The sequence below is a fragment of the Mycena indigotica genome (assembly GCF_014461135.1).
Source record: "Mycena indigotica strain 171206Taipei chromosome Unknown Mind.scaff0001, whole genome shotgun sequence".
Classification (NCBI taxonomy): domain Eukaryota; kingdom Fungi; phylum Basidiomycota; class Agaricomycetes; order Agaricales; family Mycenaceae; genus Mycena; species Mycena indigotica.
In genome coordinates this window covers 5,933,433-5,956,941 of record NW_023503000.1, presented here as the reverse complement: position 1 = coordinate 5,956,941, position 23,509 = coordinate 5,933,433, and the positions used below count along the sequence as shown (strand labels likewise).

The 23,509-nt window shown below is 50.5% G+C and overlaps 6 protein-coding genes across 6 annotated transcripts; 3 read left to right on the top strand and 3 right to left on the bottom strand.

Annotated features, from left to right (window-relative positions):
• Positions 1–132: 132 nt before the first annotated feature.
• Positions 133–2,471, bottom strand: MIND_00168200 (Fecal droplet protein; the record flags this gene model as incomplete). Its single annotated transcript, XM_037358604.1, has 3 exons — positions 133–304; positions 349–2,290; positions 2,342–2,471. The coding sequence occupies 3 exons, from the start codon at positions 2,469–2,471 to the stop codon at positions 133–135; spliced, it is 2,244 nt and encodes a 747-aa protein (XP_037226514.1).
• Positions 2,472–2,575: 104 nt separating this feature from the next.
• Positions 2,576–4,064, bottom strand: MIND_00168100 (uncharacterized protein; the record flags this gene model as incomplete). The annotated part of the gene is made up of 11 exons (XM_037358603.1): positions 2,576–2,680; positions 2,732–2,788; positions 2,840–2,914; positions 2,965–3,051; positions 3,103–3,137; positions 3,184–3,355; positions 3,406–3,456; positions 3,507–3,575; positions 3,626–3,706; positions 3,762–3,911; positions 3,963–4,064. 11 exons carry the CDS (start codon positions 4,062–4,064, stop codon positions 2,576–2,578), a joined length of 984 nt encoding a protein of 327 aa, XP_037226513.1.
• A 454-nt stretch (positions 4,065–4,518) lies between these two features.
• MIND_00168000 (uncharacterized protein) lies at positions 4,519–6,825 on the top strand (the record flags this gene model as incomplete). Its single annotated transcript, XM_037358602.1, has 6 exons — positions 4,519–4,554; positions 4,603–4,644; positions 4,989–4,998; positions 5,048–5,354; positions 5,406–6,405; positions 6,457–6,825. 6 exons carry the CDS (start codon positions 4,519–4,521, stop codon positions 6,823–6,825), a joined length of 1,764 nt encoding a protein of 587 aa, XP_037226512.1.
• A 1,203-nt stretch (positions 6,826–8,028) lies between these two features.
• Positions 8,029–8,921, top strand: MIND_00167900 (uncharacterized protein; the record flags this gene model as incomplete). The annotated part of the gene is made up of 1 exon (XM_037358601.1): positions 8,029–8,921. The coding sequence occupies exon 1, from the start codon at positions 8,133–8,135 to the stop codon at positions 8,919–8,921; it is 789 nt and encodes a 262-aa protein (XP_037226511.1). The 5' UTR covers positions 8,029–8,132.
• A 616-nt stretch (positions 8,922–9,537) lies between these two features.
• MIND_00167800 (DNA-directed RNA polymerase subunit) lies at positions 9,538–16,193 on the bottom strand (the record flags this gene model as incomplete). Its single annotated transcript, XM_037358600.1, has 17 exons — positions 9,538–9,841; positions 9,894–9,905; positions 9,960–9,989; positions 10,036–10,113; positions 10,166–10,247; positions 10,298–13,730; positions 13,780–13,840; positions 13,888–13,935; positions 13,983–14,004; positions 14,049–14,128; positions 14,179–14,356; positions 14,404–14,650; positions 14,702–15,025; positions 15,079–15,324; positions 15,744–15,814; positions 15,860–16,058; positions 16,107–16,193. The coding sequence occupies 17 exons, from the start codon at positions 16,191–16,193 to the stop codon at positions 9,538–9,540; spliced, it is 5,502 nt and encodes a 1,833-aa protein (XP_037226510.1).
• A 3,506-nt stretch (positions 16,194–19,699) lies between these two features.
• Positions 19,700–22,080, top strand: MIND_00167700 (uncharacterized protein; the record flags this gene model as incomplete). Its single annotated transcript, XM_037358599.1, has 7 exons — positions 19,700–20,006; positions 20,054–20,257; positions 20,306–20,373; positions 20,423–20,666; positions 20,715–21,703; positions 21,747–21,819; positions 21,869–22,080. 7 exons carry the CDS (start codon positions 19,700–19,702, stop codon positions 22,078–22,080), a joined length of 2,097 nt encoding a protein of 698 aa, XP_037226509.1.
• Between the last annotated feature and the right edge of the window lie 1,429 nt (positions 22,081–23,509).

Here is a 23,509-nt window from a genome sequence, read left to right as displayed (position 1 = left end):
TGCAGCAGAATGGAAAGACGCAGACGAGGCGACCTTCCCTAAACTGCTTTTAGATGAATCCAAGATCATGCATGAAATGACACATCTCCTTCCACCTTGGCATCCTCCAACCGACTGTTATCATGACATACCTTAGAGTGTCGATTCGGCGTCACTCTCGTCGTCTTCCTCGTCGTCGCTGATGATCAAGACACAGACGTCGTTTCTGCTATCGGGCCACCGGAGTTTCATAGCGGGCTCGACAACAGACTGAGGCAGTGTTTTCGAAACCAGTGTGCCAAATGTTGGGGACCCGTCCATGATCCTACCATTTTCAGTGTTGGTCTATTTGACAAAGCGAAAACACACCTGCTTTTTTCCCGCATGATACTGAGAAGCCGATCTTTCTCCTGTTTACTTTTCGCAGCCGCTAGTTGCGCCATCAACGACTTGGTCTCCGCAATATGTTCCTCCAGCTGTCGTTGCTTTGCAGCCAACTCTTCCTTGAGACCCATTGGCTTTGGGGGAGGCGCAGTTACTATGGCGTTCGGCAGCAGACTTTGAATTGTTTCGGTAATGAAAGACTCGGCCATGGCGTCCAACGAGAAAGTTGACACGCTCACGGTAGCAGACGGTGTGTTCGAATGAGAAGAACTCGAGGATGTCGATGAAGATACAGGAGGGGGAATGTCAACGGGTTGCTTTGGGAGTGCAGCCTTAAGTCTGTTCTTCTGACTCTTGAGCACGAGCTGGCGTAAGTTGTCCTCCATTGATGCTGCGTCAGGTGGAGTTGAAACAGATTCCATAGGAATCCCTTTAGCCTCAAGCTCAAGTCGGCCCTTCGCAATCCGTTCTTCGAGTTCTTTTTGCCGTGCGAGCAGTGAACGCTTGACGAAACTGGGTCCCTTTGGCGCGTTCTTCATCGCTCGGGGCTCCAATGGCGGAGTCATTGATCCACGATCGACGTTGGCGGTAGCGAGAGCAGAGCGAGACACATTGTCGTTGGGATACGATTCCAAGTGAGAGGCATCCATCTCCATATCGGTATCAACATCCATTTCTGATTTCGAGGAATAATTGGATGCGGAGGCCGGAGGAGGCGGAATGACGAATGATGGAGATTGGAATTTGGACCACTCTGCGGTTGAATGAGTTGTCCATTGGGTTGGGTCTAGTGGACGAGTAGCTGGAACAGAAGACGTCTGAGGGTTTGTTTCCCAGTCGGTAGGCCATGTCGGGGCAGGATATGGAACTGCGTCGTAATGCTGAGGAAGAGGGGGAACCGAAGATTGGGGAGATGTTGTCTCAGCCTTCAACTGGGCGATCTTGAGTGCTCTTTCTTTGGCTAATCTGGCTTTTCTCTCCTTCTTCGTCTCTGGCTTGGGCACTGGTGGTTGTGGGGGAGCACTAGCTTCGCGAATCTCTTCTTCGTCACCTTCTATTTCACCTTCCTCCAACTCACCCACGCCAGCTCCAACACCTTCTACGCGGTACCACCATGCTCGAATCAAGTCTGCGCGGGGTTTGCCCTTTATGGGTTGACCAGGAGGACTGATTTTCGGACTGGACCATGCCTTTCTTGCCAACTCAGCAGTCGCAAACTCGACAAGAGCCTTTCCCGACTGTGGATCCACAGCGAAGTAAACGGGATGGGCTCCACATGCGCCTTTGCTCCATGTTCTGACAAAGTCTTTGGATCGGTGAGTTTTTGGAAGCTGTTCCATGACCAGGGTGCGAGCAGGGTTGGGGATGTATTGATTTGAGGTCGCATGTTGTTGTGTGATGGAGGTGATGGTGACAGGCGAGTAGATGAAGGTTCCATGTTTGCTGTTCTTATCGAGGTCTGGTTTCATGCCAATTGTAAGGGATGCTGGCTTTTTGACCGGTGCTTTCGGAGGCTGGTTTGTGGGTGCGGGGACCGGAGAGGGAGGCGGCGAGACCGGGGGAAGGGAAGACGCTAGAATTGGGAGCTGGGGTAAGACGTGGGGTAGATTTGGCGAATGTTGTTGGTGTAGATTGGAAGGGCCGGCTACAGGACCCCAACCGTGTCCGCCTTCCATTCGTGGGGGGACAGTGTCACGAAATGGCGGAAGCGACGGCATAAACTGCATCGCAAAATCGACAGGAGACGGAATCCAGGGTGCAGGGGACTGTAGAAACGGGACAAGGGAGAACGGGGGAGGCTGAGAATAAGCTTGGCTCCTAGCCATGGCCTTCTCGAGCTTCCGTCGCCGCTTTCTCGCTTTCTTCGACTCCAGTGGCCATCTGGGATCAACAACGTCTTCCCGCTTTCGCTTTTGAACACGCAGGACTAAAGGGTGTGTGAACAAACCTGCGAAGAAAGGAACGAAAGTTTGCGTACTTGGCGGGACACTCGGTGCAGGAAGGGGGGGAAAGCTTGCAGGTGGCAGAGGCACCAGAGGTGGTGCGCCATCCTCGCTTTCGTCGTCCGAAATGTAGATGGGAGAGTGTTTCGAGCCGTGGCCGACCATGGTCAAGAGAAAGGAGTGTGATTGGTCACGAGATCAGATCACTCAGACGTTGGTCAGAATTGTCTCAAGTATCAAATGCGATGTAATAAAATGTTCAACACAATTTACTTCTGGTTCGAGTCCTCGAGCCCATCATCTACCTTGACCAATTCCCATAAATCCTCCTCACTCCAAGTTTCGTCGTCGCCTCTTGATTCCTTCACAAAAACCTACGAGTGATCATGGGCACCCCCCCATTCAACAGGAGATGATTTACTCACGGTTGGCACTGCAGCTAAGGGGTCTAAACTCCAGATGCCTCGCTCAGCAAGACAGATCTACGTATGTTTATTCGAGTGGACTCATTGCCAGTGTTTGTGATCACATACCACCACTGCGTCGGAACGTCCAACGCTCTTGAAGCTGTATCTGGCAGCCAGGCCCGGGAAGAGTGTAACGGCATTCTGTGACGACTGAGAACGAGAACAACATCCCATGATTTCAAAGGACCTACATCAGATAGGACATTGGTTGGCAGATTGAATAATTGACTCCAGATTTCGTACGTATCAGGCTCGTACTCGGAAGGTCGAATATTCCACTGAGCAGAGAATTATTAATCAATATTCGAGCTCAAATTCGAAGTACTAACCAGTGCGGTGGCAACAGGCCCGTCCTCGTCCTCGTCTTCTTCGGGCGAGTATATGCCGTCCCCGATACTAAGCGAACGCACAGCCCTTCCCGTCCCTTTTATTGACGATTTTGTGTAAACCGTTTGTCTTCACCTGATTGTTGGACAATGCCGTGAACTTAGGGAGGAATAATGGTGAGGAAGCTTTGATCTCTCTGAACCGCCACAGCTGGCCCGAAGAGATCTCAGTACGGTTGACCACCTCCGAATGAACCTAATAAGTAGATGTTATCCATGGACCCACAGATATGTTAAAATGCTAACGAAGTTGCCATGAAGAGACCAAACTTGGGATTCGTTGCCGATGGCTTTGATCTACCCAATTGTCAAACAAACCAGATCACTTGACGCACGGAAAAAAATACCAAAAAAGCGTCATCAACTGCCTCGAACGCGTATATAGCTGCGACATATTCCGACACCACAATGTGATTCTGGTCAAGTTGCAAATCAGCTGCGACAACACAAAAGACGGTATGCACACATTCTCGTTGACGGCGGTTGGCAAGTTCTGTTGCTTGTTCTGAATAACATATCGATTGTCGCCCATTCGATGGACAGTCCACTAAAAAGTGTAACTTTACTTATTTGCCTTGCACCAAATATACTGCGCCACGCACCTGAGCGTATGGACCCGGGTCAGGATCATGCTTATAGACTTTCTCTGGCACATAAAGCGGAACGCTGGGCATGAATGACCTTGCCGTTGTGCCCAGTTTGACATTGAGAATTTCGTAATCGCCGCTCTGAGGACCATGGAACTTGTTGGCCTGTTGATTCCCATCAAGCTCGAGATCAGGGTAGGGGAAAGAATGTGCGACTTGGTTGGGCGTAGCGAGCGATACCTGCAAGGCGGACGGCGCCGCCTGAATTAACAGTGCCCCAATAAAAGCGGAGTAAACGGTGAGCTTGGCTAGCATCATGAACGATGGGTCGTTGCTGCCTATGCAGAATGCCTTTTATACCTGTTGTCCATAGGCATTAGTGCGTAAAGTTGGATCGGCACCGCTGAAAGAGCATCATCGCATTTGCTTTGGAGCCGAGTATTGTTGGACCCAAGTATGGAGTAGTGGATAAGTTCTGGGGGCCATTTATGAGTCGTTGAAGCGAGAAGACTACAGAGCACATTGTCAATATATCTTTTGCATGTTAGTGCCTGGCCCGTGAACTAGTACTGAGAATCAGGGGATACGGTCGGTTCAAAAGGGTGTCGCCCGTGCTCGTTCCTTGGTTGTATGTCGGGATACCAAGCTCCACAGCCCACCCTATCGTCGACAACGACCCAGAAGGCGCGCTATCTATGCTCCGCACCTGAAGTCCATCCTCTTGCTGGATGGATTGTCACCTGGGAGGCTCTTTGGTGCAAGTTAGCCGAATATGCTTTGGTTCGATGCCAAGGTGGGTCTGGGCCTGGTATACAGTGTGCGCCGTAGCAAGCAAATCAACTTCTGAATCGTTCAGCGTCGCATTGACCTCAAGTTCCAGTGGGCACACTGGCACATCGTAAGGACAATACTAGCCGGCAGAACCGGAAGGTCAGACCGTGAAACGGTTAGCAACCGGGCTCACAGTACATTCGGAGGGGAGCGGAACCGGTCAAGAGTCAACTCGAGGCACGTGACGGTTTTCCGTTTATGGACTGAGAGCGCGGTTGTTCCCTTTGCACGCGAACCACGTCTTTTCTCTCTTCCCTTTCGTCTTTCCACCGCAAAAGCCGGATGTCTACTCACCGCCCAGCCGGAGAGAGCAACACCAGATAATTCCACCATTTGAGATTTCGAGTCGTTTGTGATTTTCGCAACACATGGCAAACACACAGGCTCGCAGTAAAGACTGACAGGAACTAGAGCACAAATGGTATTTATCAACGCAGCTTATGTCTACAGAATTCCCACTTCAGAACAAGGGCTTGCTGCACCTCTATATCAAGATCCTGTCAACGGACCCACACCCCAATACAACAACCTCCCTTCTTCCTCCACAACCCAACTCGAAGGCATCCCAACCATGAAGACTTTTCTCGACCTTCCACAAGATATTCTTCTCCACACACTCACAATGTTCTGTAACGATTGGGACCGAGCTCGTATTTCGAAAGTTTCCCGTCAACTACGGACACTCGTTAAGCCAGCAATCTTCCGTCGTGTTACTTGGAGCCCCCATTATCACCCCGAGCGTGGATTCGTGCCGGAGGAGCTGTTTTCTTACATCCGGTAAGACATTTGACCTTCCTCGGTCATTTATGGCCACTTATCTTCGCACAGGCGCTTAATAGTAGACGATAAATATGGGCGCACCCCGCCAGCTGATATCGCCTCAGAGCTCCGAAAGAATCTGGCCCGCTTTCCCGTCCTCGATCTGTTGGCCTTCAAGTCTGTCGATATGTCTGACGAATTGATGGAAGCCTTGCGGACCGCCCCGGCGTTGACGAAAATTACCCTTGTGATGCCACAACCAGGGCGTTCCATACTCCCGCCGCGTTTAGCACCCAATCTGAGTGCACCTGCCTTAAAGAAAGTGGTTCTTCGTACATCACTTAGAGTCGCTAATTACAACTATGGTCTCACACGCAGAGAACGGAAGCATGTCGAACTTGAAGCGGGAAACTTCTCTTGCGTCTTCGCTGCGGCCCACACAACGCTCGAAACCCTGATTATGCTTGGAGAGCATCTATTCATTGCCTTTGATCCCACTCTCGACTGGGGAAATCTACGCGAGCTGCATGTACAAGGATTTTGGCCCATTCTCCCGGAAGGGTCTCAACAGGCGAAGATGCGGGACATTCTTGAGGCGCTCCCGCTCCTAGCCGTGCTCAAACTCAATCTTACCGTTCCAAAAGACGAGTCCGAAGCATCGACCTGTGCCATTTCGGAAGACCATTTGCCCCGCAACCCCGCGACTTTTCTCTCCCGTCTCCGCCACTTCGAACTGGCATCGTTGTCCCCATCTGAACGCATCCTCTCCTTCCTGCCTGAGGACATACAAACACTTACCCTCACCCGGTTCCCCCTCCAGGCCGCCGCCCTCAACACCCGGCAGTCCATTCTGACCACCGACGTTCTTCACCAGTTTCTTAAGCCGCTGCAATTTCCTCGTCTCACATCGTTGACCGTGTGGTATCACATCGACTCGCCTGCTGCGCTGGAAGACGAGGATGCGCTCTTATCCGACCTTGCAAGCAAATTCCCCTTGCTCCAACATCTCGAAATCCATCGGCGCTGGAGTCATTACAATGAGCTTCTGGAAGACCGCTGGGACCCCGTCGTGAGTGTAGTCAAATTCTCGAGTTTGTTTTCTTACCAAGTACTGCTGCAGCGTCCATTACGGGAATTGCTCTCCAAATTGCCGCGACTCGAACGCTGCTCGATAGACGTGGACCATCCAGATAGATATGGCCAGCGCGCCTTCCATGCTGGTGTCGACAGGTGGGGCAGCGACCAACGTGAGTGCGAAGACCACGAAAAGCGTCTGCGTCTGCTGGCCATGGACATCGTCGCCTCGTGCCCGCCGCTCCGCCACTTGTCGATGTATCGAGAAATGTCGTACAGCGCCATTACCTACTGGGCGGCCTGGTTTGTGATCTGGGCAGCGGATGGGTCGTTCACGCTTGCACCGGAAAGCGACCGGTATACCGATTGGCTTGACAACAGCACGGATATGTGTTACAGCTACACTGATGTCTAGGAGGGCATGGTGGATGAAGAATTGTTGAGGTTTCATCGGGGTTTTAACCGCCTTTAGGGCTCCAACCTTTTTGTTTCCGTTTGTGGGTTGAGACAAATCAAACAGAAAGGAACAAACATTTTAAAATATTTTAAATAGTTTTAATACAGTTTAAAAATCATTAATATATTTTTGTCTTCCTCATATGTAGAAAATGACAGAAATATGATATAATTATTATGTTGCTATGGCTGCAGGATGATAAATTATTCTAGGATAGTATTTCTGTGGTCTAGAGACATGAAATCACTGTGAAATTCCTTATAATAGACAATCATCAGTATTAATTCAGACATGCTGACATGCTGACTAATGCCATTGATATCTCTATTCCTAAAACCATATTCAGGTGAATCATTACTGAAACTAAGAATAGTTTCTTGAATTTAGAGAGCAGGTAAATTGCTAATGACTAAGTCATTAACTTTTGTTATAGTATAAATGTCTAATATATGTACTTATTGCATACAACTACCAAATGGGACAATTCAAGAGGGAACACAGGATATCTATACATATACATTTAGCGATGGCCAAGTCCGGTTCGGTCCGGTTCTTGGCCATTTTTGGCCGAACGCCGGACCGCCGGTTCGGTTCAAAATCGGATTTGGCCGAACGTGAACGCCGAACGGCGGTTCGAACCGGCCCCGAACCGGCACTTTTTAGCCCAAAATAGCCGAGGGCCAGGTTCGGTTCCGAAACGGCATTCGCCGAACCTGAACGCCGAACGCGCGTTCAGTCCGGTCCGGTTCGGGTTCGAACCGAAATCCCGAACCGGACCTGGCCATCGCTACATACATTGGATATTTTCTAATCATATTATCATGATTATTATTTAGTATTGAGTAACCTTTTAAACCTTTTGTTTTCTTTTATTTACCATTTGCTCAACCCTACAAATAAAACGGAAATAAAAAGGGTTAAAACCGTTTATAAAGTTTGTCAAACGGAAAGTGTTGGAGCCTTAACCGCCTTGCCATTTCACTTTGTGCAACTTTCAAGTTGATCCCCCAAGTTGCTTCGTTTGGTTCAATTCCGAGTAAATTGCTCGAGAGTAAGTCCTTATTGGTGTAACTTCAGCACAACTTTGTGCATACATACACGTATATGAAATATCAAAATTTTATATATATGTAATATGTTCGTTGTAAACCATCATATCATGTACAAGGTTCAAGACATGGACATGGACAGGTAATTGTCATGTTTGCTGTCTCTCGGACTCTCTCCAAGTTGAATTCAAGTTGCACTCGGCAAAGTGTTGCTGCATGTCTTGCACTGCGTTGAGCGCGTGCCCGCCGCTCGTTTCACTCCTCCCATCGCCTGGGAGGCGAGTATGCTGTCAGTGCATCCCGATATCGAGCTCAATGTCGACAATGTCCGTGTCCTTACAGCGGCGTTGCTTCAACTTCCCTATACCACAGCATCCCTCACGCTCGTCGACTATGGCAAGCTCGCTGGCCAAGGCTTGGGAGCTCTTTCATGCACTCGCCCATCGGAACTTCCCTAATGCTGACGCGAGGGAATGTGAACACAAAGTCGAGCGAATGGGAACCACTGCTATCTGGGAAACGTCGCCGTTTATGGCTCTCGGGCTTCTCGAAAACACGTCTGTCGCCCACACGGCCAAACACGACCTCGAGTCCTTCTTTTGGGTGCTGCTCTGGTGTGTGCTTCGCTACACGCCACATGGAGCCCTCGCCTGCGATGAAGTCTTCGGCGGTGATGCAACGAAAAAATCGCTCATACTATCCACCCGTACCTTCCCAGTCCACGTCCCGGAAGGCACCCAGTCCGCACTTCACGTCCTCGGTAGACTGATGAAGCAGATGGTCAAGGCGCAGAATCCTCCACCGGCCGAAACGCTAGATATGCCGGCTGAATTTCACGTTGTATTTCCGGAATTTACTCCACCCGGCGATTTACCTAAAGACATGAACTATAGTCGCGTTCAGACATTATTTGCTATGACACTCGCTCGAACGGATGGTTGGCCGGAGAATGATGATGCTGCAATCTCGTTCCGCGATTTGGAGGCACAGTCACGTCTCAGATAGAGCCACAAAAGAAGAGGTTCAAGACAAGTCACCCAACAACTTCCGGTGCCGGTGGTTCGAGTGCAAAGGGTAGCCGTCGTAGGAGTAGTCTCCAGTAAAGGTTGTTGCACTCCCATATATGTACATGAATTCAGGTGTTGAATCCGAATGATCCCATTGTCACCACCATCAAATCATGAAACCAGCGCGACCTTTTCCTCTCCCTCTGTTCCTTACACTGCATTTCACATTTTATTCATACTCGTCCTTACTGTGCTCGTAGTTTCATCATGTCTCCAGTAATTAGGCCTCAGGCCTGTTTCGCTGTCCATTTGGCAGACCCTTCCAAAGCAGTGCTGTGGCGGCTTTGTTACCCACAGTGCCCAGGCACTTCAGATCCAATCAATTGATTGTGCCCAAGATTTGTTATGGATTTAAACTGAGAATGAACTGTATGTTTTACCTAATACTATAGGGCTCATTGGCAACTCTTAGAAAACGCTCGGTGACCGTTTTTCTGGCCCTCTGATTGGCTGAGGCCATAAGCGAGGCTAAGCGAGCAATTTTTGGGAGCTGTCCACAATCTCTAATCAGACTTGCCCTGTTCGGCCGCCAGTGGTTGCTGACCTAAGCCAACTTAGTTTTCAAGCTTGCTTGCCTTGCCAACCAAAAAAACTATACAATGGCCATATCTAGCGCGTATTTGAAAGAAAACTAATGCTAATCTACAGTGGGTTTTGCCGGAGAGGCTAGATATCTTATAAGGCCCCGTCAAGTAAAATGACGCATGAAGGAAAAACGAAGAATCCATCCCACCACTCAATCCCACGACGGCGACGACTGATACGCATGACTTCGCCCGTTCGTTCCCGGTGCCCCTTGGCTGGGGCTCGAAGGGGACCACGACGGAGATGTCGGACTGTACGCTGGAGAGGCCGGCGCTGAAGAAAGATATGTTAGAAGTGGATGGAATAATTGCAGAGCACGACTTACAATAAGCGGGCGCTGAGAGGCAGACGTAGATGAGTAACGGAAACAAAGCAAAAGATAGAAACCTACAAGCTGGCGAGTACGTCGGGGAAGTGGGAGCTGTTGAGAGGTTAGTGGCGATCAGTGATGGAAGACAACGACAGACAGTATTTGGGCGACGAGGGTGAAGCCATGGGGGATGTGGGAGAATACTTCGGTGAGGTTGGCGACAACTGCGCTGGAGCTGCAATTCCAAGTTAATGATGCCGAAAAAGGAAAGAAAGAATTTCACGTACAAGCTGGATAAACAGGAAGAAAAGGGGGCAAAGCGGTCAGCGCAAGAACGGCAAGAAAACAGAAGCGACTTGCTTGGCGAATCTGAGGTCAAGTAAGCCATCAAGTTCAAACACAGCACTGAAAATACTCACACCGTGGAGAAGCCGGACTGAACGAGGGACTCGTTGGCGAATAGCGAGGTGAAGTAGGACTAAACGACGGCGATTGCGGGCTGTAGCGCGGGGAAGTCGGAGAGAAGGACGGGCTGGTTGGGGAGTATCGCGGACTGGCAGGAGAATATCCCGGTGAGGTTAATATCATTGGTGATGTTGGTGAGTAAGTTGGCGAGGTGGGAGCACGACCACGGTCATAGAACGGTGATGTTGCATAGGGAGAGGTGCCGAATGGCGACGTCGCAGCCCCAAACGGCGACTGTGGAACATAGGCAGGTGAGGTTGGAGAATACATATTGGGGGAGCTCGGGCTATAGGTCGGTCCAGGCGACATCGCATCAGACCGAGTTGGTGTTTGACCCCAGCCAGGCTGGAACGAAGTAAAGTTGGGACCGTCGTCTCCACCGTTCACTGCCAAAGGCGAGAAAGCGGCCTGATCAGCCTTGAAGCTTGACCCCGCTTGCCACATGGGTGTGTTGCTATCATATGGGGTCATCGCAACTTGTCCAGGAGTCATTCCGCCATCGATTTGAGCCGCCAACATATGTTGAACTGGGACCCGATGATCGACAATCGCATCCTTCAGCATGTCGATATCCAACGCAACCTCGAAAGCGCCTGTGCCCATTGGCGCCATTTGGCCAAACATAACGTTCTCCGCAATGCCATGGCAGTCGTCCTTCTCACCCACCGCTGCAGCCTCCATCAGGATTTCAACCGTTTCCTCAAATGAGCATCTCATCAAGGCCCCCGTATCTGCTCGATTAATCCCGTGACGCGTAATTGCCATTAGGGACCCTCGGTGGGTCATCAAGTCGCAAAGAATCGCCAGATGTCGGTAGTTGACGTAGGAACCATCGAACTCGATAACACCACGAAGCTCCTTTAGGATAGCCGCACGAGCGGCTTCAATACCCAACACATTGAAAATTTCAACGCAGTTGTTGGAGTATGTGCGCTTGAAGTCAACACCGTCGATGCACAACACCGTCTTGAGGTTAACACCGTCCGTCTCCAAAACCCATTCCTCTCGCTTCCGAAGAGCGATCCTGCCATCGTCTTCTGTCACCACCTTGTCGTGCTCAACCAAAAACACCTTGCGAATGTCTTTCACACCTCGCAAGCTGACGGAGTTCAACATCGTGTTCTCGAGCTGACGCAAGAAGATATCCTCCTCGACGTTGTCGTCGTCGTCCTTGTCCCCTCCGCCAAGCACTCGACACCGAATGACAAGCTTATCCGAGTTGTCTTCGCTCCAGATGACGAATAGGTCCGTTTTGAAACTTTCGGCAATCCGGCTTGCAACATAGTGCATCGTGAGTTTGCCGACCATCTTGTTCCGGTTGAGCTCGAGACGAAGGAGCCAAGGAGACTGCAAATGCAGTTTGTTCTCGACCTCCTCATCCGGAATAGCAAAGAAATCTTCAACGAAACCTTGATCCTCCTCGATGATTGTCGAGGTGGGATCAGGATCATAGTAGATCTCCACCGCAGAGGTGATTGTTCGCAAGGACGTATATTCGAGTTCATGAGCGACAGTCAAGGCAAGATTGCGGTTGACCGAGAGATGCGGTTGGAGGTAGACAGTGAGGGAAGGCGTCTTGATGTTGGCGGCGACATTAATGATTTCCTTTAGACGAGGGACACCGAGCGTCACGTTTTTGCTAGAAACACCAGCATAATGGAATGTGTTGAGCGTCATTTGTGTCGCAGGTTCTCCAATCGATTGTGCGGCCAGAGTACCACACATTTCACCGGGGTTGACGATGGCCTGGTTGAATTTAGACTCTACTTCACCCAACACCCAATCGAACGCCTCTCGAGTCAGATGGAACCGTTCGAGGACACGACGTGTTGCAAAGGTTGACCGAAGGTGCATTTGGAATCGCAAGACAGCATCTCCATTAGCAATTGCGCTCATCGGATCATTTCCACGAACGACCACAAGTCGTTCGCCCAATTCCCTGACTGCATCAATTATGTATGCTGGCTCGAGGTCACTGGGTTGGCGGCGATCGATACGGAAAATTTGGGTGGCATTTTGGATAATGCGCTGCATGTTGACAGGAAGATAGAAGTTGGTCGTGTTGTCGGCACGGGGGAAGATGAAGGTTCGCAGCAGGTTGCGGTCGTCGGAGAGTTGTGTGTATTCCTCGTCCAGTTTGGCCTGTAATTCCAACGAGCTGTCATCCAGGCCGAGTTGGAGAACACCAGGCATGAAACCACCCTTCTCGTCTGTCACATCCACTCGGTAGTTGTGGCGGAATTGTTCGTCGTTCATAGCGAAGGTCGCGATGTCCTGCTTTTCAATGAAAGCACCATCCATACCATCCTCACCGTAGACGAATTGGATCAAGTCGCCAAGGGAGTTCCGGACCGTGCCATCGTAGCAAACCATCACGTCCTCCAGTGCCTTCACCAATCGCCGTTGGATGTAACCCGTCTCTGCTGTCTTGATGGCTGTATCAATCAAACCTTCACGACCAGCCATAGCATGGAAGAAGAACTCCTGGGGCGTTAAGCCACGCAGATATGAGTTTTCCACGAAACCGCGAGCCTCTGGACTAAAATCGTCCTTGGTGAAATGTGGCAAGGTTCGGTGCTTGAAACCAAAAGGAATCCGTCGACCTTCGACCGATTGCTGCCCAACACAGACCGACATCTGCGAAATGTTGATGAAGGAACCCTTGGAACCCGCCACCACCATCTGCTTCACATTGTTGTCTTCCTTCAAGTTCTTCTGTGCGAATTGACCTGAGTCGTCACGAGCCAGATTGAGTTGTCGCTCGACCAGACTTTCGAAGGACTCTCGAATCGTCATACCAGGGGCAGCTTTTAGCCGGTCGTGTGTGGCATCTTCGATGATGTTCACGACATTGGTTTTGCACTCCGCAATCTTTTTCGTGATGAACTCCATCGTTCCTTTGTCGGCGATGGTGTCACCAATACCGATGCTAAAGCCGTTGTGAAACAGCCAGTAGTTGACCACCATCTGTAGACCAGTGAACAGCTGCCGAGTCGCCTCTGGCCCTTTCTCTCGGAATACTACGTGCACGAGACCACCCTGCGAGGCACCGACAGTCTTTTTCTCCACGGTTCCGAAGATGATCTCGCCGTTTTCAATCAACATGCCATCGTCGAACACGGGGTTGTTGCTCTTGTCTTCAGCGCCACGCAGGATGTTGATGCCGCGAGGAATGACCATACTAAGAATCTGCTTGCCGGACCAGAGAGGTTTAGGCTTGAGGATTGCAGGAGTTGGAACTAGTCCGTCCCAATCAGGAACCCAGAGCAAGATGTTTTGAACTTGGTTCCAGTCAAGGAAGGTATCGCGGAGGGTGAACTTGCGAATGCCGCAAAGCGTGTCTTGGACAATACCCATGACTGGCTTATTGGCTTGAGGAGAAATGATCTATGAATGAAAGATGAGCCTCTGCGTTGGAAGAAACGATAATTCGAACCTGGCGTGGAACCCATGCTATTTGACTGAGCTCTGCCCGCGTCTCTTCGCTCTGAGGCACACTGAATGATTATCAGTCGTGGACGAGGATCAACGTTGGTATACGTACTGCATGTTCATCTCGTCTCCATCGAAGTCGGCGTTGTAAGGAGGTGTGCTGGATTTCTGGGTAAGAGATGTCGAACGACATCACCAATAACTTACACGGAAAGGTTCAGACGGAAGGCTAGAACAATGAGCTGGAATTGACGAAGCAGATCAACAACTTACTGGAATATGGCATCAACTTCACTCGATGACTCATCATACTCATTTTGTGCAGACTAGGCTGACGGTTGAAGAGAACAAAGCTGGCCGAAAGATCAGTAAGAAGTTGAGAGGTTCAAAAACAACAACTCACTCGCCGTCCTTCAGATGACGTTCTACAACCCATCCATATTGAAGGAAAGCATCCGCCCGTTTATTGTATCTCAAGTCAATTCGTTCACCAGTATCCCGTACGACATAGCGAGCACCAGGGTACGCTGTCGGACCATTACGAACGAGCTCTTGCAGATAACTGATGTTGTACGGCGTTACTGAACGAACGATAAGAAACAAAAATGCAATCATTAGTGACACCTACCTCGTTCAGGATACGTCAAGTTCATGGCGATACTTCGGGGCACGCCAACCTCGTCCAATTCGAGATTCGGGTCACCGGTAATAACGGTCCGCGCAGAGAAATCGACCCGCTTGCCCATCAAATTACCCCGCAGACGACCTTCTTTTCCCTTTAATCGAGCACGAATTGATTTGACGGGGCGCCCTGATTTTTGCAACGCTTGGGGAATGCCAGCAATATCGTTGTCCATATAAGTCGCGACGTGGAACTGCGCAAGTAAAGGTAAGAAAGAGTGGGATATTTAGATGGAAAAACGGACCTGAAGCAGTTGCTCAAACTCGGAGATGACATGAGCGGGAGTCCCTTCATTTTCACATCTCCGAACATTGGCGGACGCTTTGATAATGTCTCCTAGCTTGTAAGTCAAGTCATCCTCACTCCTCATGGCGCCACCATCGACAGCAATACTAGGTCGGACTGGAGGTGGTGGAACAGGCAGGACGGTGAGGATCATCCATTCTGGACGAGCATACTCGTCTGAGAGCCCGAGTAGATGAAGATCGTCATCAGAAATCTTTTTGAAGGTCGTATAAATATCTGAGGGGTTGAAAAGACGTTTGTCGGGTTGTGAAGATTTCATTTCCTGTGAAAAGATAAAATGTTTTGGGTGGGAATAATGGAAAGACAATGGCCTACATCATCTTCATCCTTGGGCTTCTTGTATTGTGCGAAAAGTTTAAGCCCTTCTTTACGGATCGCGGGTTGCTGATAGCCACATCCTCCATGACCCTTCTTAGGTTCCTCTGTCTCCCCTTCTGCTGCTTCGTCCTTTGGATCGTCGGTCTCGCAGACCGTCTTGGACTTGCAGTGTCCCCAGACAGTAGCCATCCGACGTTTTGGATCGCGAATGTGACGAATCTTGTCCGCGAAAGTTGGGTCCGACTTACGTATGTGAATTATGTTGTTAGCAAACGATTCTTCATTCAAAACGGAAGGATCACACAAGCACGACAAGGAGGATAAGAGCAAGCCAATGAAGACACCAGACACGTTGCTCACGCTGCGTCACAGCAGAGAACGGTCGGCCATGACGATCCATAAAAGAACCGCATGCATGCTTTTCACACTCCTCGTTCGGCCCCCCATTTCACCACGCAACATCGGGTCCACTGGTCACCAGACTTGTAACGCGGCGATCAAGCGACCGAAAACGCGCGGAACAAGAATGGGCAGCAGAGCGCCTCGATTCTCGAGAAACGACCGAGTTCCGGGTTTGGGGTTCACCACGATGTGGAGAGAGCCCCCAGAAAATTGGGAGGTGGGGGTGCGAAACGAGTAGAGGAAATGAAGGCGCAACTCACGATATCAGCCTTCAATTTCCCGCAGTTGATGCAGATACACTCCAATATCTTCTTAACCTTCAAAATGAAACCTACGAGCAATGAGAGACCTGAGCCGCCATGATTTATTAACACACCTGGATGGAAGACAGGACGCGCAAGCTCAATGTGGCCGAAATGACCTGGACACTCTGACATCCCCTCGCCACACGTTTGACACTTGAAATTACGGTCGATGGTTCCCATGCGAGGGTCCATAAGACCTCCCATTTTGGGCTTGTGAGTTGTTTCGTCCATAACTTCTGGGTGCTCTATCTTCGCCACAGAGTATGCTTTCTTTCGAGGTGTCAGTTGGAGTCATTGTCCGAAAAAACAAAGACGCACGATTTCCTCTGGTGAGAGGATACCAAACTGCACCTCTTTGACCTTGCGAACGGGAGCCGCCGAATAGGCGAACTGGTGACCGAGCATAATGCAGACAGTAGGCGAGGGATGTCGGGACGGAAAGACTGTTTAGGGCCGCAGGAAAACGGCTAAAAACTCGTGAAAAACCGTGCAAGGGATGTATTAGAGGGGTATAGAGGTGTTGGGCGAGCCACAGATGAGTTCTGGGGCAGTTTTGGATGGATATGGGGGAGAAGGGAATTCGGCGAATTGAGGGATAAAGGGCGGGGAAAGGCGATAATGCAGGCGTCAGCAAAGACGACAGGTGCAAACCGACAACTGAGACGCGTTCGGCGGTGTGTATGAGGAATGAGGGCTGCGAGACGGCAGTCGTTGTGTTGGCTCCCACCAACGAGTAAACGGTCACAGTCACACCTGAGGCTTTCAGATCAACAACGGTGCCGACCCTTGTGTTGACTCGATCTATCAGGATGCCCTTCCGCTGCCCTCTCACCCTCGCATGTTCTCAAAGTGCGCCTAGCTCAGCTTCTGGCTTCACGACTTCTCAATTCTGTTTTCAGTTTAGATAACTCGATATTGAGGGAAATATGCAAACACCTTCACCCCGGCGATAGCGTTGCCATCTTACAGACTTGCAAACGCCTCAGCGAGATTGCGCTGCGTAAACTTTTGAGCGAGGATGGCATTGTCGATCCGGCGGACGAGTGCATAGTTCACTTGGACGGCGCATCGAAGGAAGACATTCACAACACACTCTCTTTACTCAACATTGCCACACTGTCGTTCTTCTCATCAACCAAAAAGTTATTGCTCGTATTCTTGAACTCGGACCTGGCTTGCTGTATCCGCGACATGAATAGGGCTGAAAGGCTTGTAGAAAATCTCGCTCATCTGCCCAACGTTGAGATTGAGTTGCGAGGCTCCATCCGCAAGAAAAAACCCACCAAATCAAAGAGCGTACAACAGGAATCGGATGATTCCTTCACGCGACTGTGGCTTGCGGTCATGCGAAACCGTTCAGTGATCGCCTTCGCAATGATATGTGGACATCACTTCTACTCGACTTACTTGCTCTATTCAACCTCGACTCTCGTCCGTCGCGAAACGCTTCGTCCGACACCTAGAAAAGTTAGCCAGGGATTCTCAACTCGGAGGCTGTTCTCTGTGTCATCTTCCCTCAAATCTTTACGAATCAGCGGTTCTCTACTCCTACACCCTAATTTCCAGCCATTGTGGGCGGTAACCCTCCGGAAGATCTCTCTCGACTCTCTCGAGTTCCACTCTATCCCTGTCAGTGAGCGAGTCTATGACATCGCTGCCAATGTCCCCTGTCTTCGCAGACTTTCGGTGCTGGACTCAGAGTTGGACTCTGCCGTTCTTCTCAGATTGCTGGCTGCACTACCGCAGCTTGTTGAAGTTGTCATCGAATCTCGTATCGCTCAGCAAAGTCACCATATTTCCCACCTTATCGACATCCCCAAACTTATAAATGTGAAGCACCTGGCAGCGTCGTCTGAATACATTGCAGTATTCCTTCGTCAGGATCGGTTTTTACCCGCCGGAGAAAATGTGGAAATAACAATACCTATGTCTGAGCTGACCACGCCTACCATCCTGGCAGCATTGGCGCCAATCGAACGTCACCAAATGCCCCGTCTCTCCCTTCGCGTCAACAACTTCGATATAAACAAGGGCGCCGTTTTATTCATGGAGGAGTCTATTGATTTGTCATTGGCTATGTGGGACGCGTGGAACAAGGTTTTTGGTCGAATGAAACAAGTCACGATCGTTGGCCCAGACGCTACTGGTTTGGAGAACCACGCTGTCTTCTCTCGCTGGCTCAGAGCCTTCGCGCAAGTCGAGCGGGTCATTTGGGGCTCGTCGTCCTCGACAGTTATGTCACATGTTCTCAGTCGGGAAGGGATCTACCAACCAAAGTTGATGATAAGCGCCAGTGTTCAATCTCAGTCATCCACATTACTGAACCTTCCGGACGAGTTGCTCCTCGAGATCTTCAACCTTATTCCGGATGCGTTGTTTGCGGTTGGACTCGTTTGTCGTCGACTGAACACCATCGTGCTGCCCATCCATCTTGTCTCGCAAAAAATATACGACCCAGCGACGGGAGAGTGTTTCATCAAACTTTCCAACCATCCCAAGGCGAAAGATGTCCTTGCGTCTTTGGCCATTGCCGTCCATCTCCGGGAATTCAAAGCCTTGCATGTCTCGATACCTCAAACTCCATGTTTCTACCCCGCTATCAATCACCTGCGCCGTTTAATCGACCTTGTCGCTGAAATCGAAAGTGTACAAAGTGTTTCCCTCTTTATAGCCAGCCCAAGCCCAAGCTCTGAAGGCAAGCATCATGTCCATCTACAAGACCGCTGGCTATCCTTGTTCAAACAGCTGCTGGACACGATCGTGAGCAAACCCAGTCGTATGTCACTCAATATCGATGGCTCGCCATTTCCACTTCCTGCCAAGTCTGTCGGTGGATGAAACAACTCATTTGGAACGTTCACCAATTTTGTTCCGCTCAAACTGACGAACCGGTTCATTCCCAATCCCCTCCGAGTCGACGCTTTCTCTGACAAACAAATGTTGCAAGTCGGCTTCGGTCCTCTGAGCTTCCCTTGCGGCTAGATCTCGATTTGGGCTCGTCGAAATTGTATCAGCTTTACTGTGACGTCTTCTTCTAAGCTCAGTAAATCGCTCCGATTTCCCGACAATTATCCAAAGCCAGTTCATTTGGTCATGGCCACGATGGAGACATGTTCGTGCCTTGCTTGATTTCTTGCCGATCATGGGTCCGTATATCACTCGACGGTCAATCTAGAGGCTTATCTCTCCCTGTTCCATTTTTACCTCAGCTCCGCTGCCGTTTCTGCTCAAATTTCCCATCTCCGCAACATTGGCCACCAAGCCTCGGGATCAGTCAGCTGTTTGAGCAACTTCGGTCACGACCGCAACCCGCTCTGGACACTCATTGCACCATCACGCGTGCATCACGTCTCCCAAGTCCTAACCATCTGGATTGCAGGAGGTCAGCGGCACTCTCCGCCAGTTGGGTTGAATCCCGACCCGCGGAGTGGGATACCTGGCTTGAAGACTGTCAAGTCAACTTTTGAAAGGCACAGATCTGAGTGTAAATAGAGAACCTGGATCCATTCACGCATCTGTAATCGAACATGTTTGTGTCTCATATCTACTGTAAAAAGAACTCGTTCCTGTCGTCAACTCCAATGTTTGCATCAGTTTGAAAATGCCGCGATCATTTTCTTTCGCATCATGTTGTCTTGATGTTGTCCCTCCTTGCATTTGCTCTCTTCGCTCCCAAACCTATTCTAAAGGTCTCTGCTAGCCGAATGGAGCAAGTCTTTGAACTGCACGCGAGTGGACACACCTTTTCGGTGGAGCGGATCCGCCGAGTATGCCAGCCATCTTGGGGTAGACTCTGTCAGCTCTGGCTGTTGGATTACGATAACGTTGGCCATGCTTATATGCTCGACCGGCCATAAGATGCCCGAGTTCCTGCCCCGACTCCATTCTGCCAGCTCTGCAAGGCTGGGGCCATGTCGCGGTCTCTACTTCGAGATGTGCTCAAACGAAACCAAGAGAAGGGAAAGGCACCGGAGACGCAAACAGAAAAGGCCGCCCCGACGACAAGCTCGTTCAATCCATCTTCCTCGCGGCGCAGCATCAAGAATCTTTTGCTGCCAGGCTCTTCAGGCAAGACCATTTCTGGCTCGATTCGCTCATCCGGCGCTGCCTCGTTACGGTCCGTCGCGTCGTTGGCGCAGTCAATGGCCAGTTTTTACAGTATGATGACTGGCGGAAACCGTGTACCGAAGCGAAGAAGACCAGATTTCTCCACACTAGGTGTGTTTTGGTCATCGCAATCTTCACGGAAAGCTAACATGACTTAGGTGTACCTGAATGGTATGCTGAAGACCCTCCACCGGTACCTTTGATGCCTGGAACCGCGGAGCACTCGCCCATACCGACTTTATATGCGAGAGGAATGGCTAGTGTCATTCATGAACGGTCGCCTGGAGAGAAGCCCTATATGGGCATTGTGCTCTACAGCCATGCTCTATCGCATTCTAAAGCAGCCGTGTATCACAACGGAGGCAAGCAACTCATTTCTCGCTAGATCACAGTCTGATGGAGCAATGAAGCCAGGATTCAAGGCGAAGTGAGGTTGGACATCACAAAGAAGGATAGCATCAAAAGCGTAGACGTTTGGGTGCGTCGTTCGGGAGGCTAATACTTACTAGCACTAACTGAACACCCAGCTTATCATTGCTGCGGAAAGTATTCTCGATATATTCGCACCACCGATGTATGCGTTCACTGCCAACTTATGGAACCGTGAGATGGGCGACCCTCGGCAGATTGGTTCCTCAAAACCATGGCGAGGACCGTTTCCTGAAGGAACATTCGCCTTTCCCTTCGAATTCCCGGAGCTTCCCAAAGATGTCGTAGTGAAGCATCCTAACGATGGCAAGCGCAGAAACTTGGCGCGAGTCCCTTTGCCGCGTGAGTCTTGTCCGCTTTCTTCTCACTAAAATTAACACAACTATGCAGCGGCGTACTTTATAAACCAAGTTGCTGGCTTTTCGGGAAGTATCAAGTACACTGTGGGCGTCAACATCGAGCGTGACGGGTTAAATGGAATCGACGACGAGCTGGACATGTCATTCCAGTATCTTCCACTGTGCAAGCCCCTCCCACGCGTCCCAACTCCCTTCCCCTTCATCCCCACACGTGAAGACTGGCCATTCAGTCGCGAGACTGTTGGCGGATGGATGTTAACACCATTTGGGGGCAGAGGTCGATTAGGCGAAGAGATAGTCGAAGTCGAGGGCATCTTGGGCGTTCAAGATCCACCGGTCTACACCACCGACGACACAATCCGGTTTTCGCTCCTTCTGTGGTCCAAGAACCCGCTGGCGCTGGAGGCATTGGGGCAGCCTGCCGCAGTTGAAGTTGCTTTCTTGAAATCAGACATGTTTGCCCTCGATGTCATGACTCCACGCACATCTACGCGCAAGAATCGATATCTTGGTCGATTGGCAGCGGGGCGGGCTTGGAGGACGGATGACGGGAGGCCAGATGACAATGAACCGATTCCAGAGTTTAAACTCGTGACGCTTCCCGAGCCCAAGCCTAAAACACTGCCAGAGGGGGCTTCTTATCAAGTTAAGGGTGCATCGTCGTCGAGAATGAAAGAGGTATATGTTGCAGATGAAACAGACTTGGAAGTGGAGGCCAAACTAGTGGAGAAACAGACTGAAAAGCTGGGTTTGGCCGATGATACGAAGGGCTTGGAGAATGGTAATGCCGAATTAGTGCAGAAACAGAGTGAAGAGCTGGATTTGGTTGACGATGGGGGGTCGACCATGGTTGCAGACGGAGAGAGCGTCACAGAGCGAGCCCCTTCTCCAACCCCATCATTGGACGACATTGAAGAGGAAACAACACCGGAGGAAGACCATTTCCTGCGTATGGATGGTGAGGTCAAAGTCCCAGCTTGTACACATCCCAACTTCCGATACACCCACATGGGCCGCGAGGTAAGAATTTCGACTTGCCTGTTCATAGCTTGAAGCCTTGCAGTATGTGGTCCACTTGATATTCACCCACCCGCAGTACAACCATATCTCGCCCAATGCAACCGGAATCCTCGCAGGTAGCCGTGACTCTTTCTGGGACGATTTCTCTGTCTGAATAATGGTCAGAATTTCCGGTCTGGTATGTTTTCGACCGTTTCGGACACCACCCACCGACTCCCGAAAACGTCGTCCAAACGCCTGAAGATCTCGCAAAACTGCCTGTCAGTGGAACCGCAATTTCTGTTGGTCCATCCACAGTTCGCGGTCCCAAGGTGGTAGGCATGGCGACAGAGGAAAAGAGGCCAACGGGGAAGTATACGCGGTATTATGCATTTTAAGACTTGTTTATATGGACTTTGTTGTACCAGTTTTTATAGAGGTTGAGATGGACTTATCGAGGGCATTTGCAGCCAAGAAACAGCAATGAATGGAGTGCAAAAAAAGTAAGGTTTGTTTGTAAGGTACATAGCCTGCAGGCCTAAGTCTTCGTCAGCTAGACTTCTTACACCACCACTCGAAACGTTCATGGACACTTGGACTTTCCAAGCCTAGATGTCAATGGAGAAGAGGCTCAAGACAACCTGCTGGTCAAGGATGGACTTCATCAAAATGTTTATTCAGGTGGGTATCGTATTTATTCATCACACTCATATCCGCGCAAGTCTGCGCTTGAACCTTTGCATCATCGTTAACCTTTTCGGGACAAGGAGGTCCATCTTGATCCCGATGAGCCGCCACTTCTCGTCCTCCGCCGCCTTCCGCTGAGCCTTCCAAAATGCCCGCGCTTCTGCTTCGTCAGCTCTCTCTTGGGCAAGTATCGCCTGATGGGTGAGAACCGCGATACGCAGACTGGGTTGGAATCGGGTGGGTCTATAATCGAGCGGCATGGCAAGGTCAAGGTCCCAGTCGAGGGCTTTGGGTAATTCTGGGATGTAAGGCTCGCATGGTGATGGCTCCATGAGAGGAGGTATGGGGATCGTGACGGGGGGACGAGTTGCCAGAATGGGACGGCCATTGCCGTTGACTTTCATGTCAAGTACTGGCTCGATGGCAGGACTCGTCGTATCAGGAATCGGTTCATTGACTGCGACATGCTGGAGGAGTAGTGAGACACATTCGAGGACGATAAGAACGACATACGTTGGATGACAACCAAGCGGGCAGCATTTGAGACTGGTAGCATGATTTTACTAACGAAGTCTGAAAGCAACGTCAGCATGAGAATCCTCGCAGGGAAAGGCAACCGTACCCATGTAGTTTCCTCGCTGTCGTAGGACGCCTTCCAGGTTCCAGGAATGTCAAGCGACGTAATCGACGACGCTGATTTGGAACATGACTGAAAAGAGAGGGTGGTAAGTGAAAGCTAAGCAATGAGATGAAGAAGCAAATACCATTGCAGGGGGCGTCGGGGCTGTCGAGTGGATGCCAATCGCAGATAACATGATTTCGATTGGTAGTATTTGGTGTTTGGTTTGGGTCAAGATGAGGGGAGGAGCCAAGAGGCAGAGTAAGGTTGTAGTGGGGGGTGCTCGCAGTTAAATATGCGCTGGGAGGGTCAGACATCGTCTGAGACATTCCGCCGGAGACATGTCCCGCCCCCACAGCCTGCCCCACCCCACATTCCGCTCGGAACAGACTCCGCGGAGACAACTGCAAGGTATCCAAAGGTAGATACCAGCAGTTTGGTGACCCAGTCCTATCTAGCAAGACAGCTATGAGAGCGCGGGGGTAGAAACTATATGGGACATGAGATTCTGGGTCGTAAAA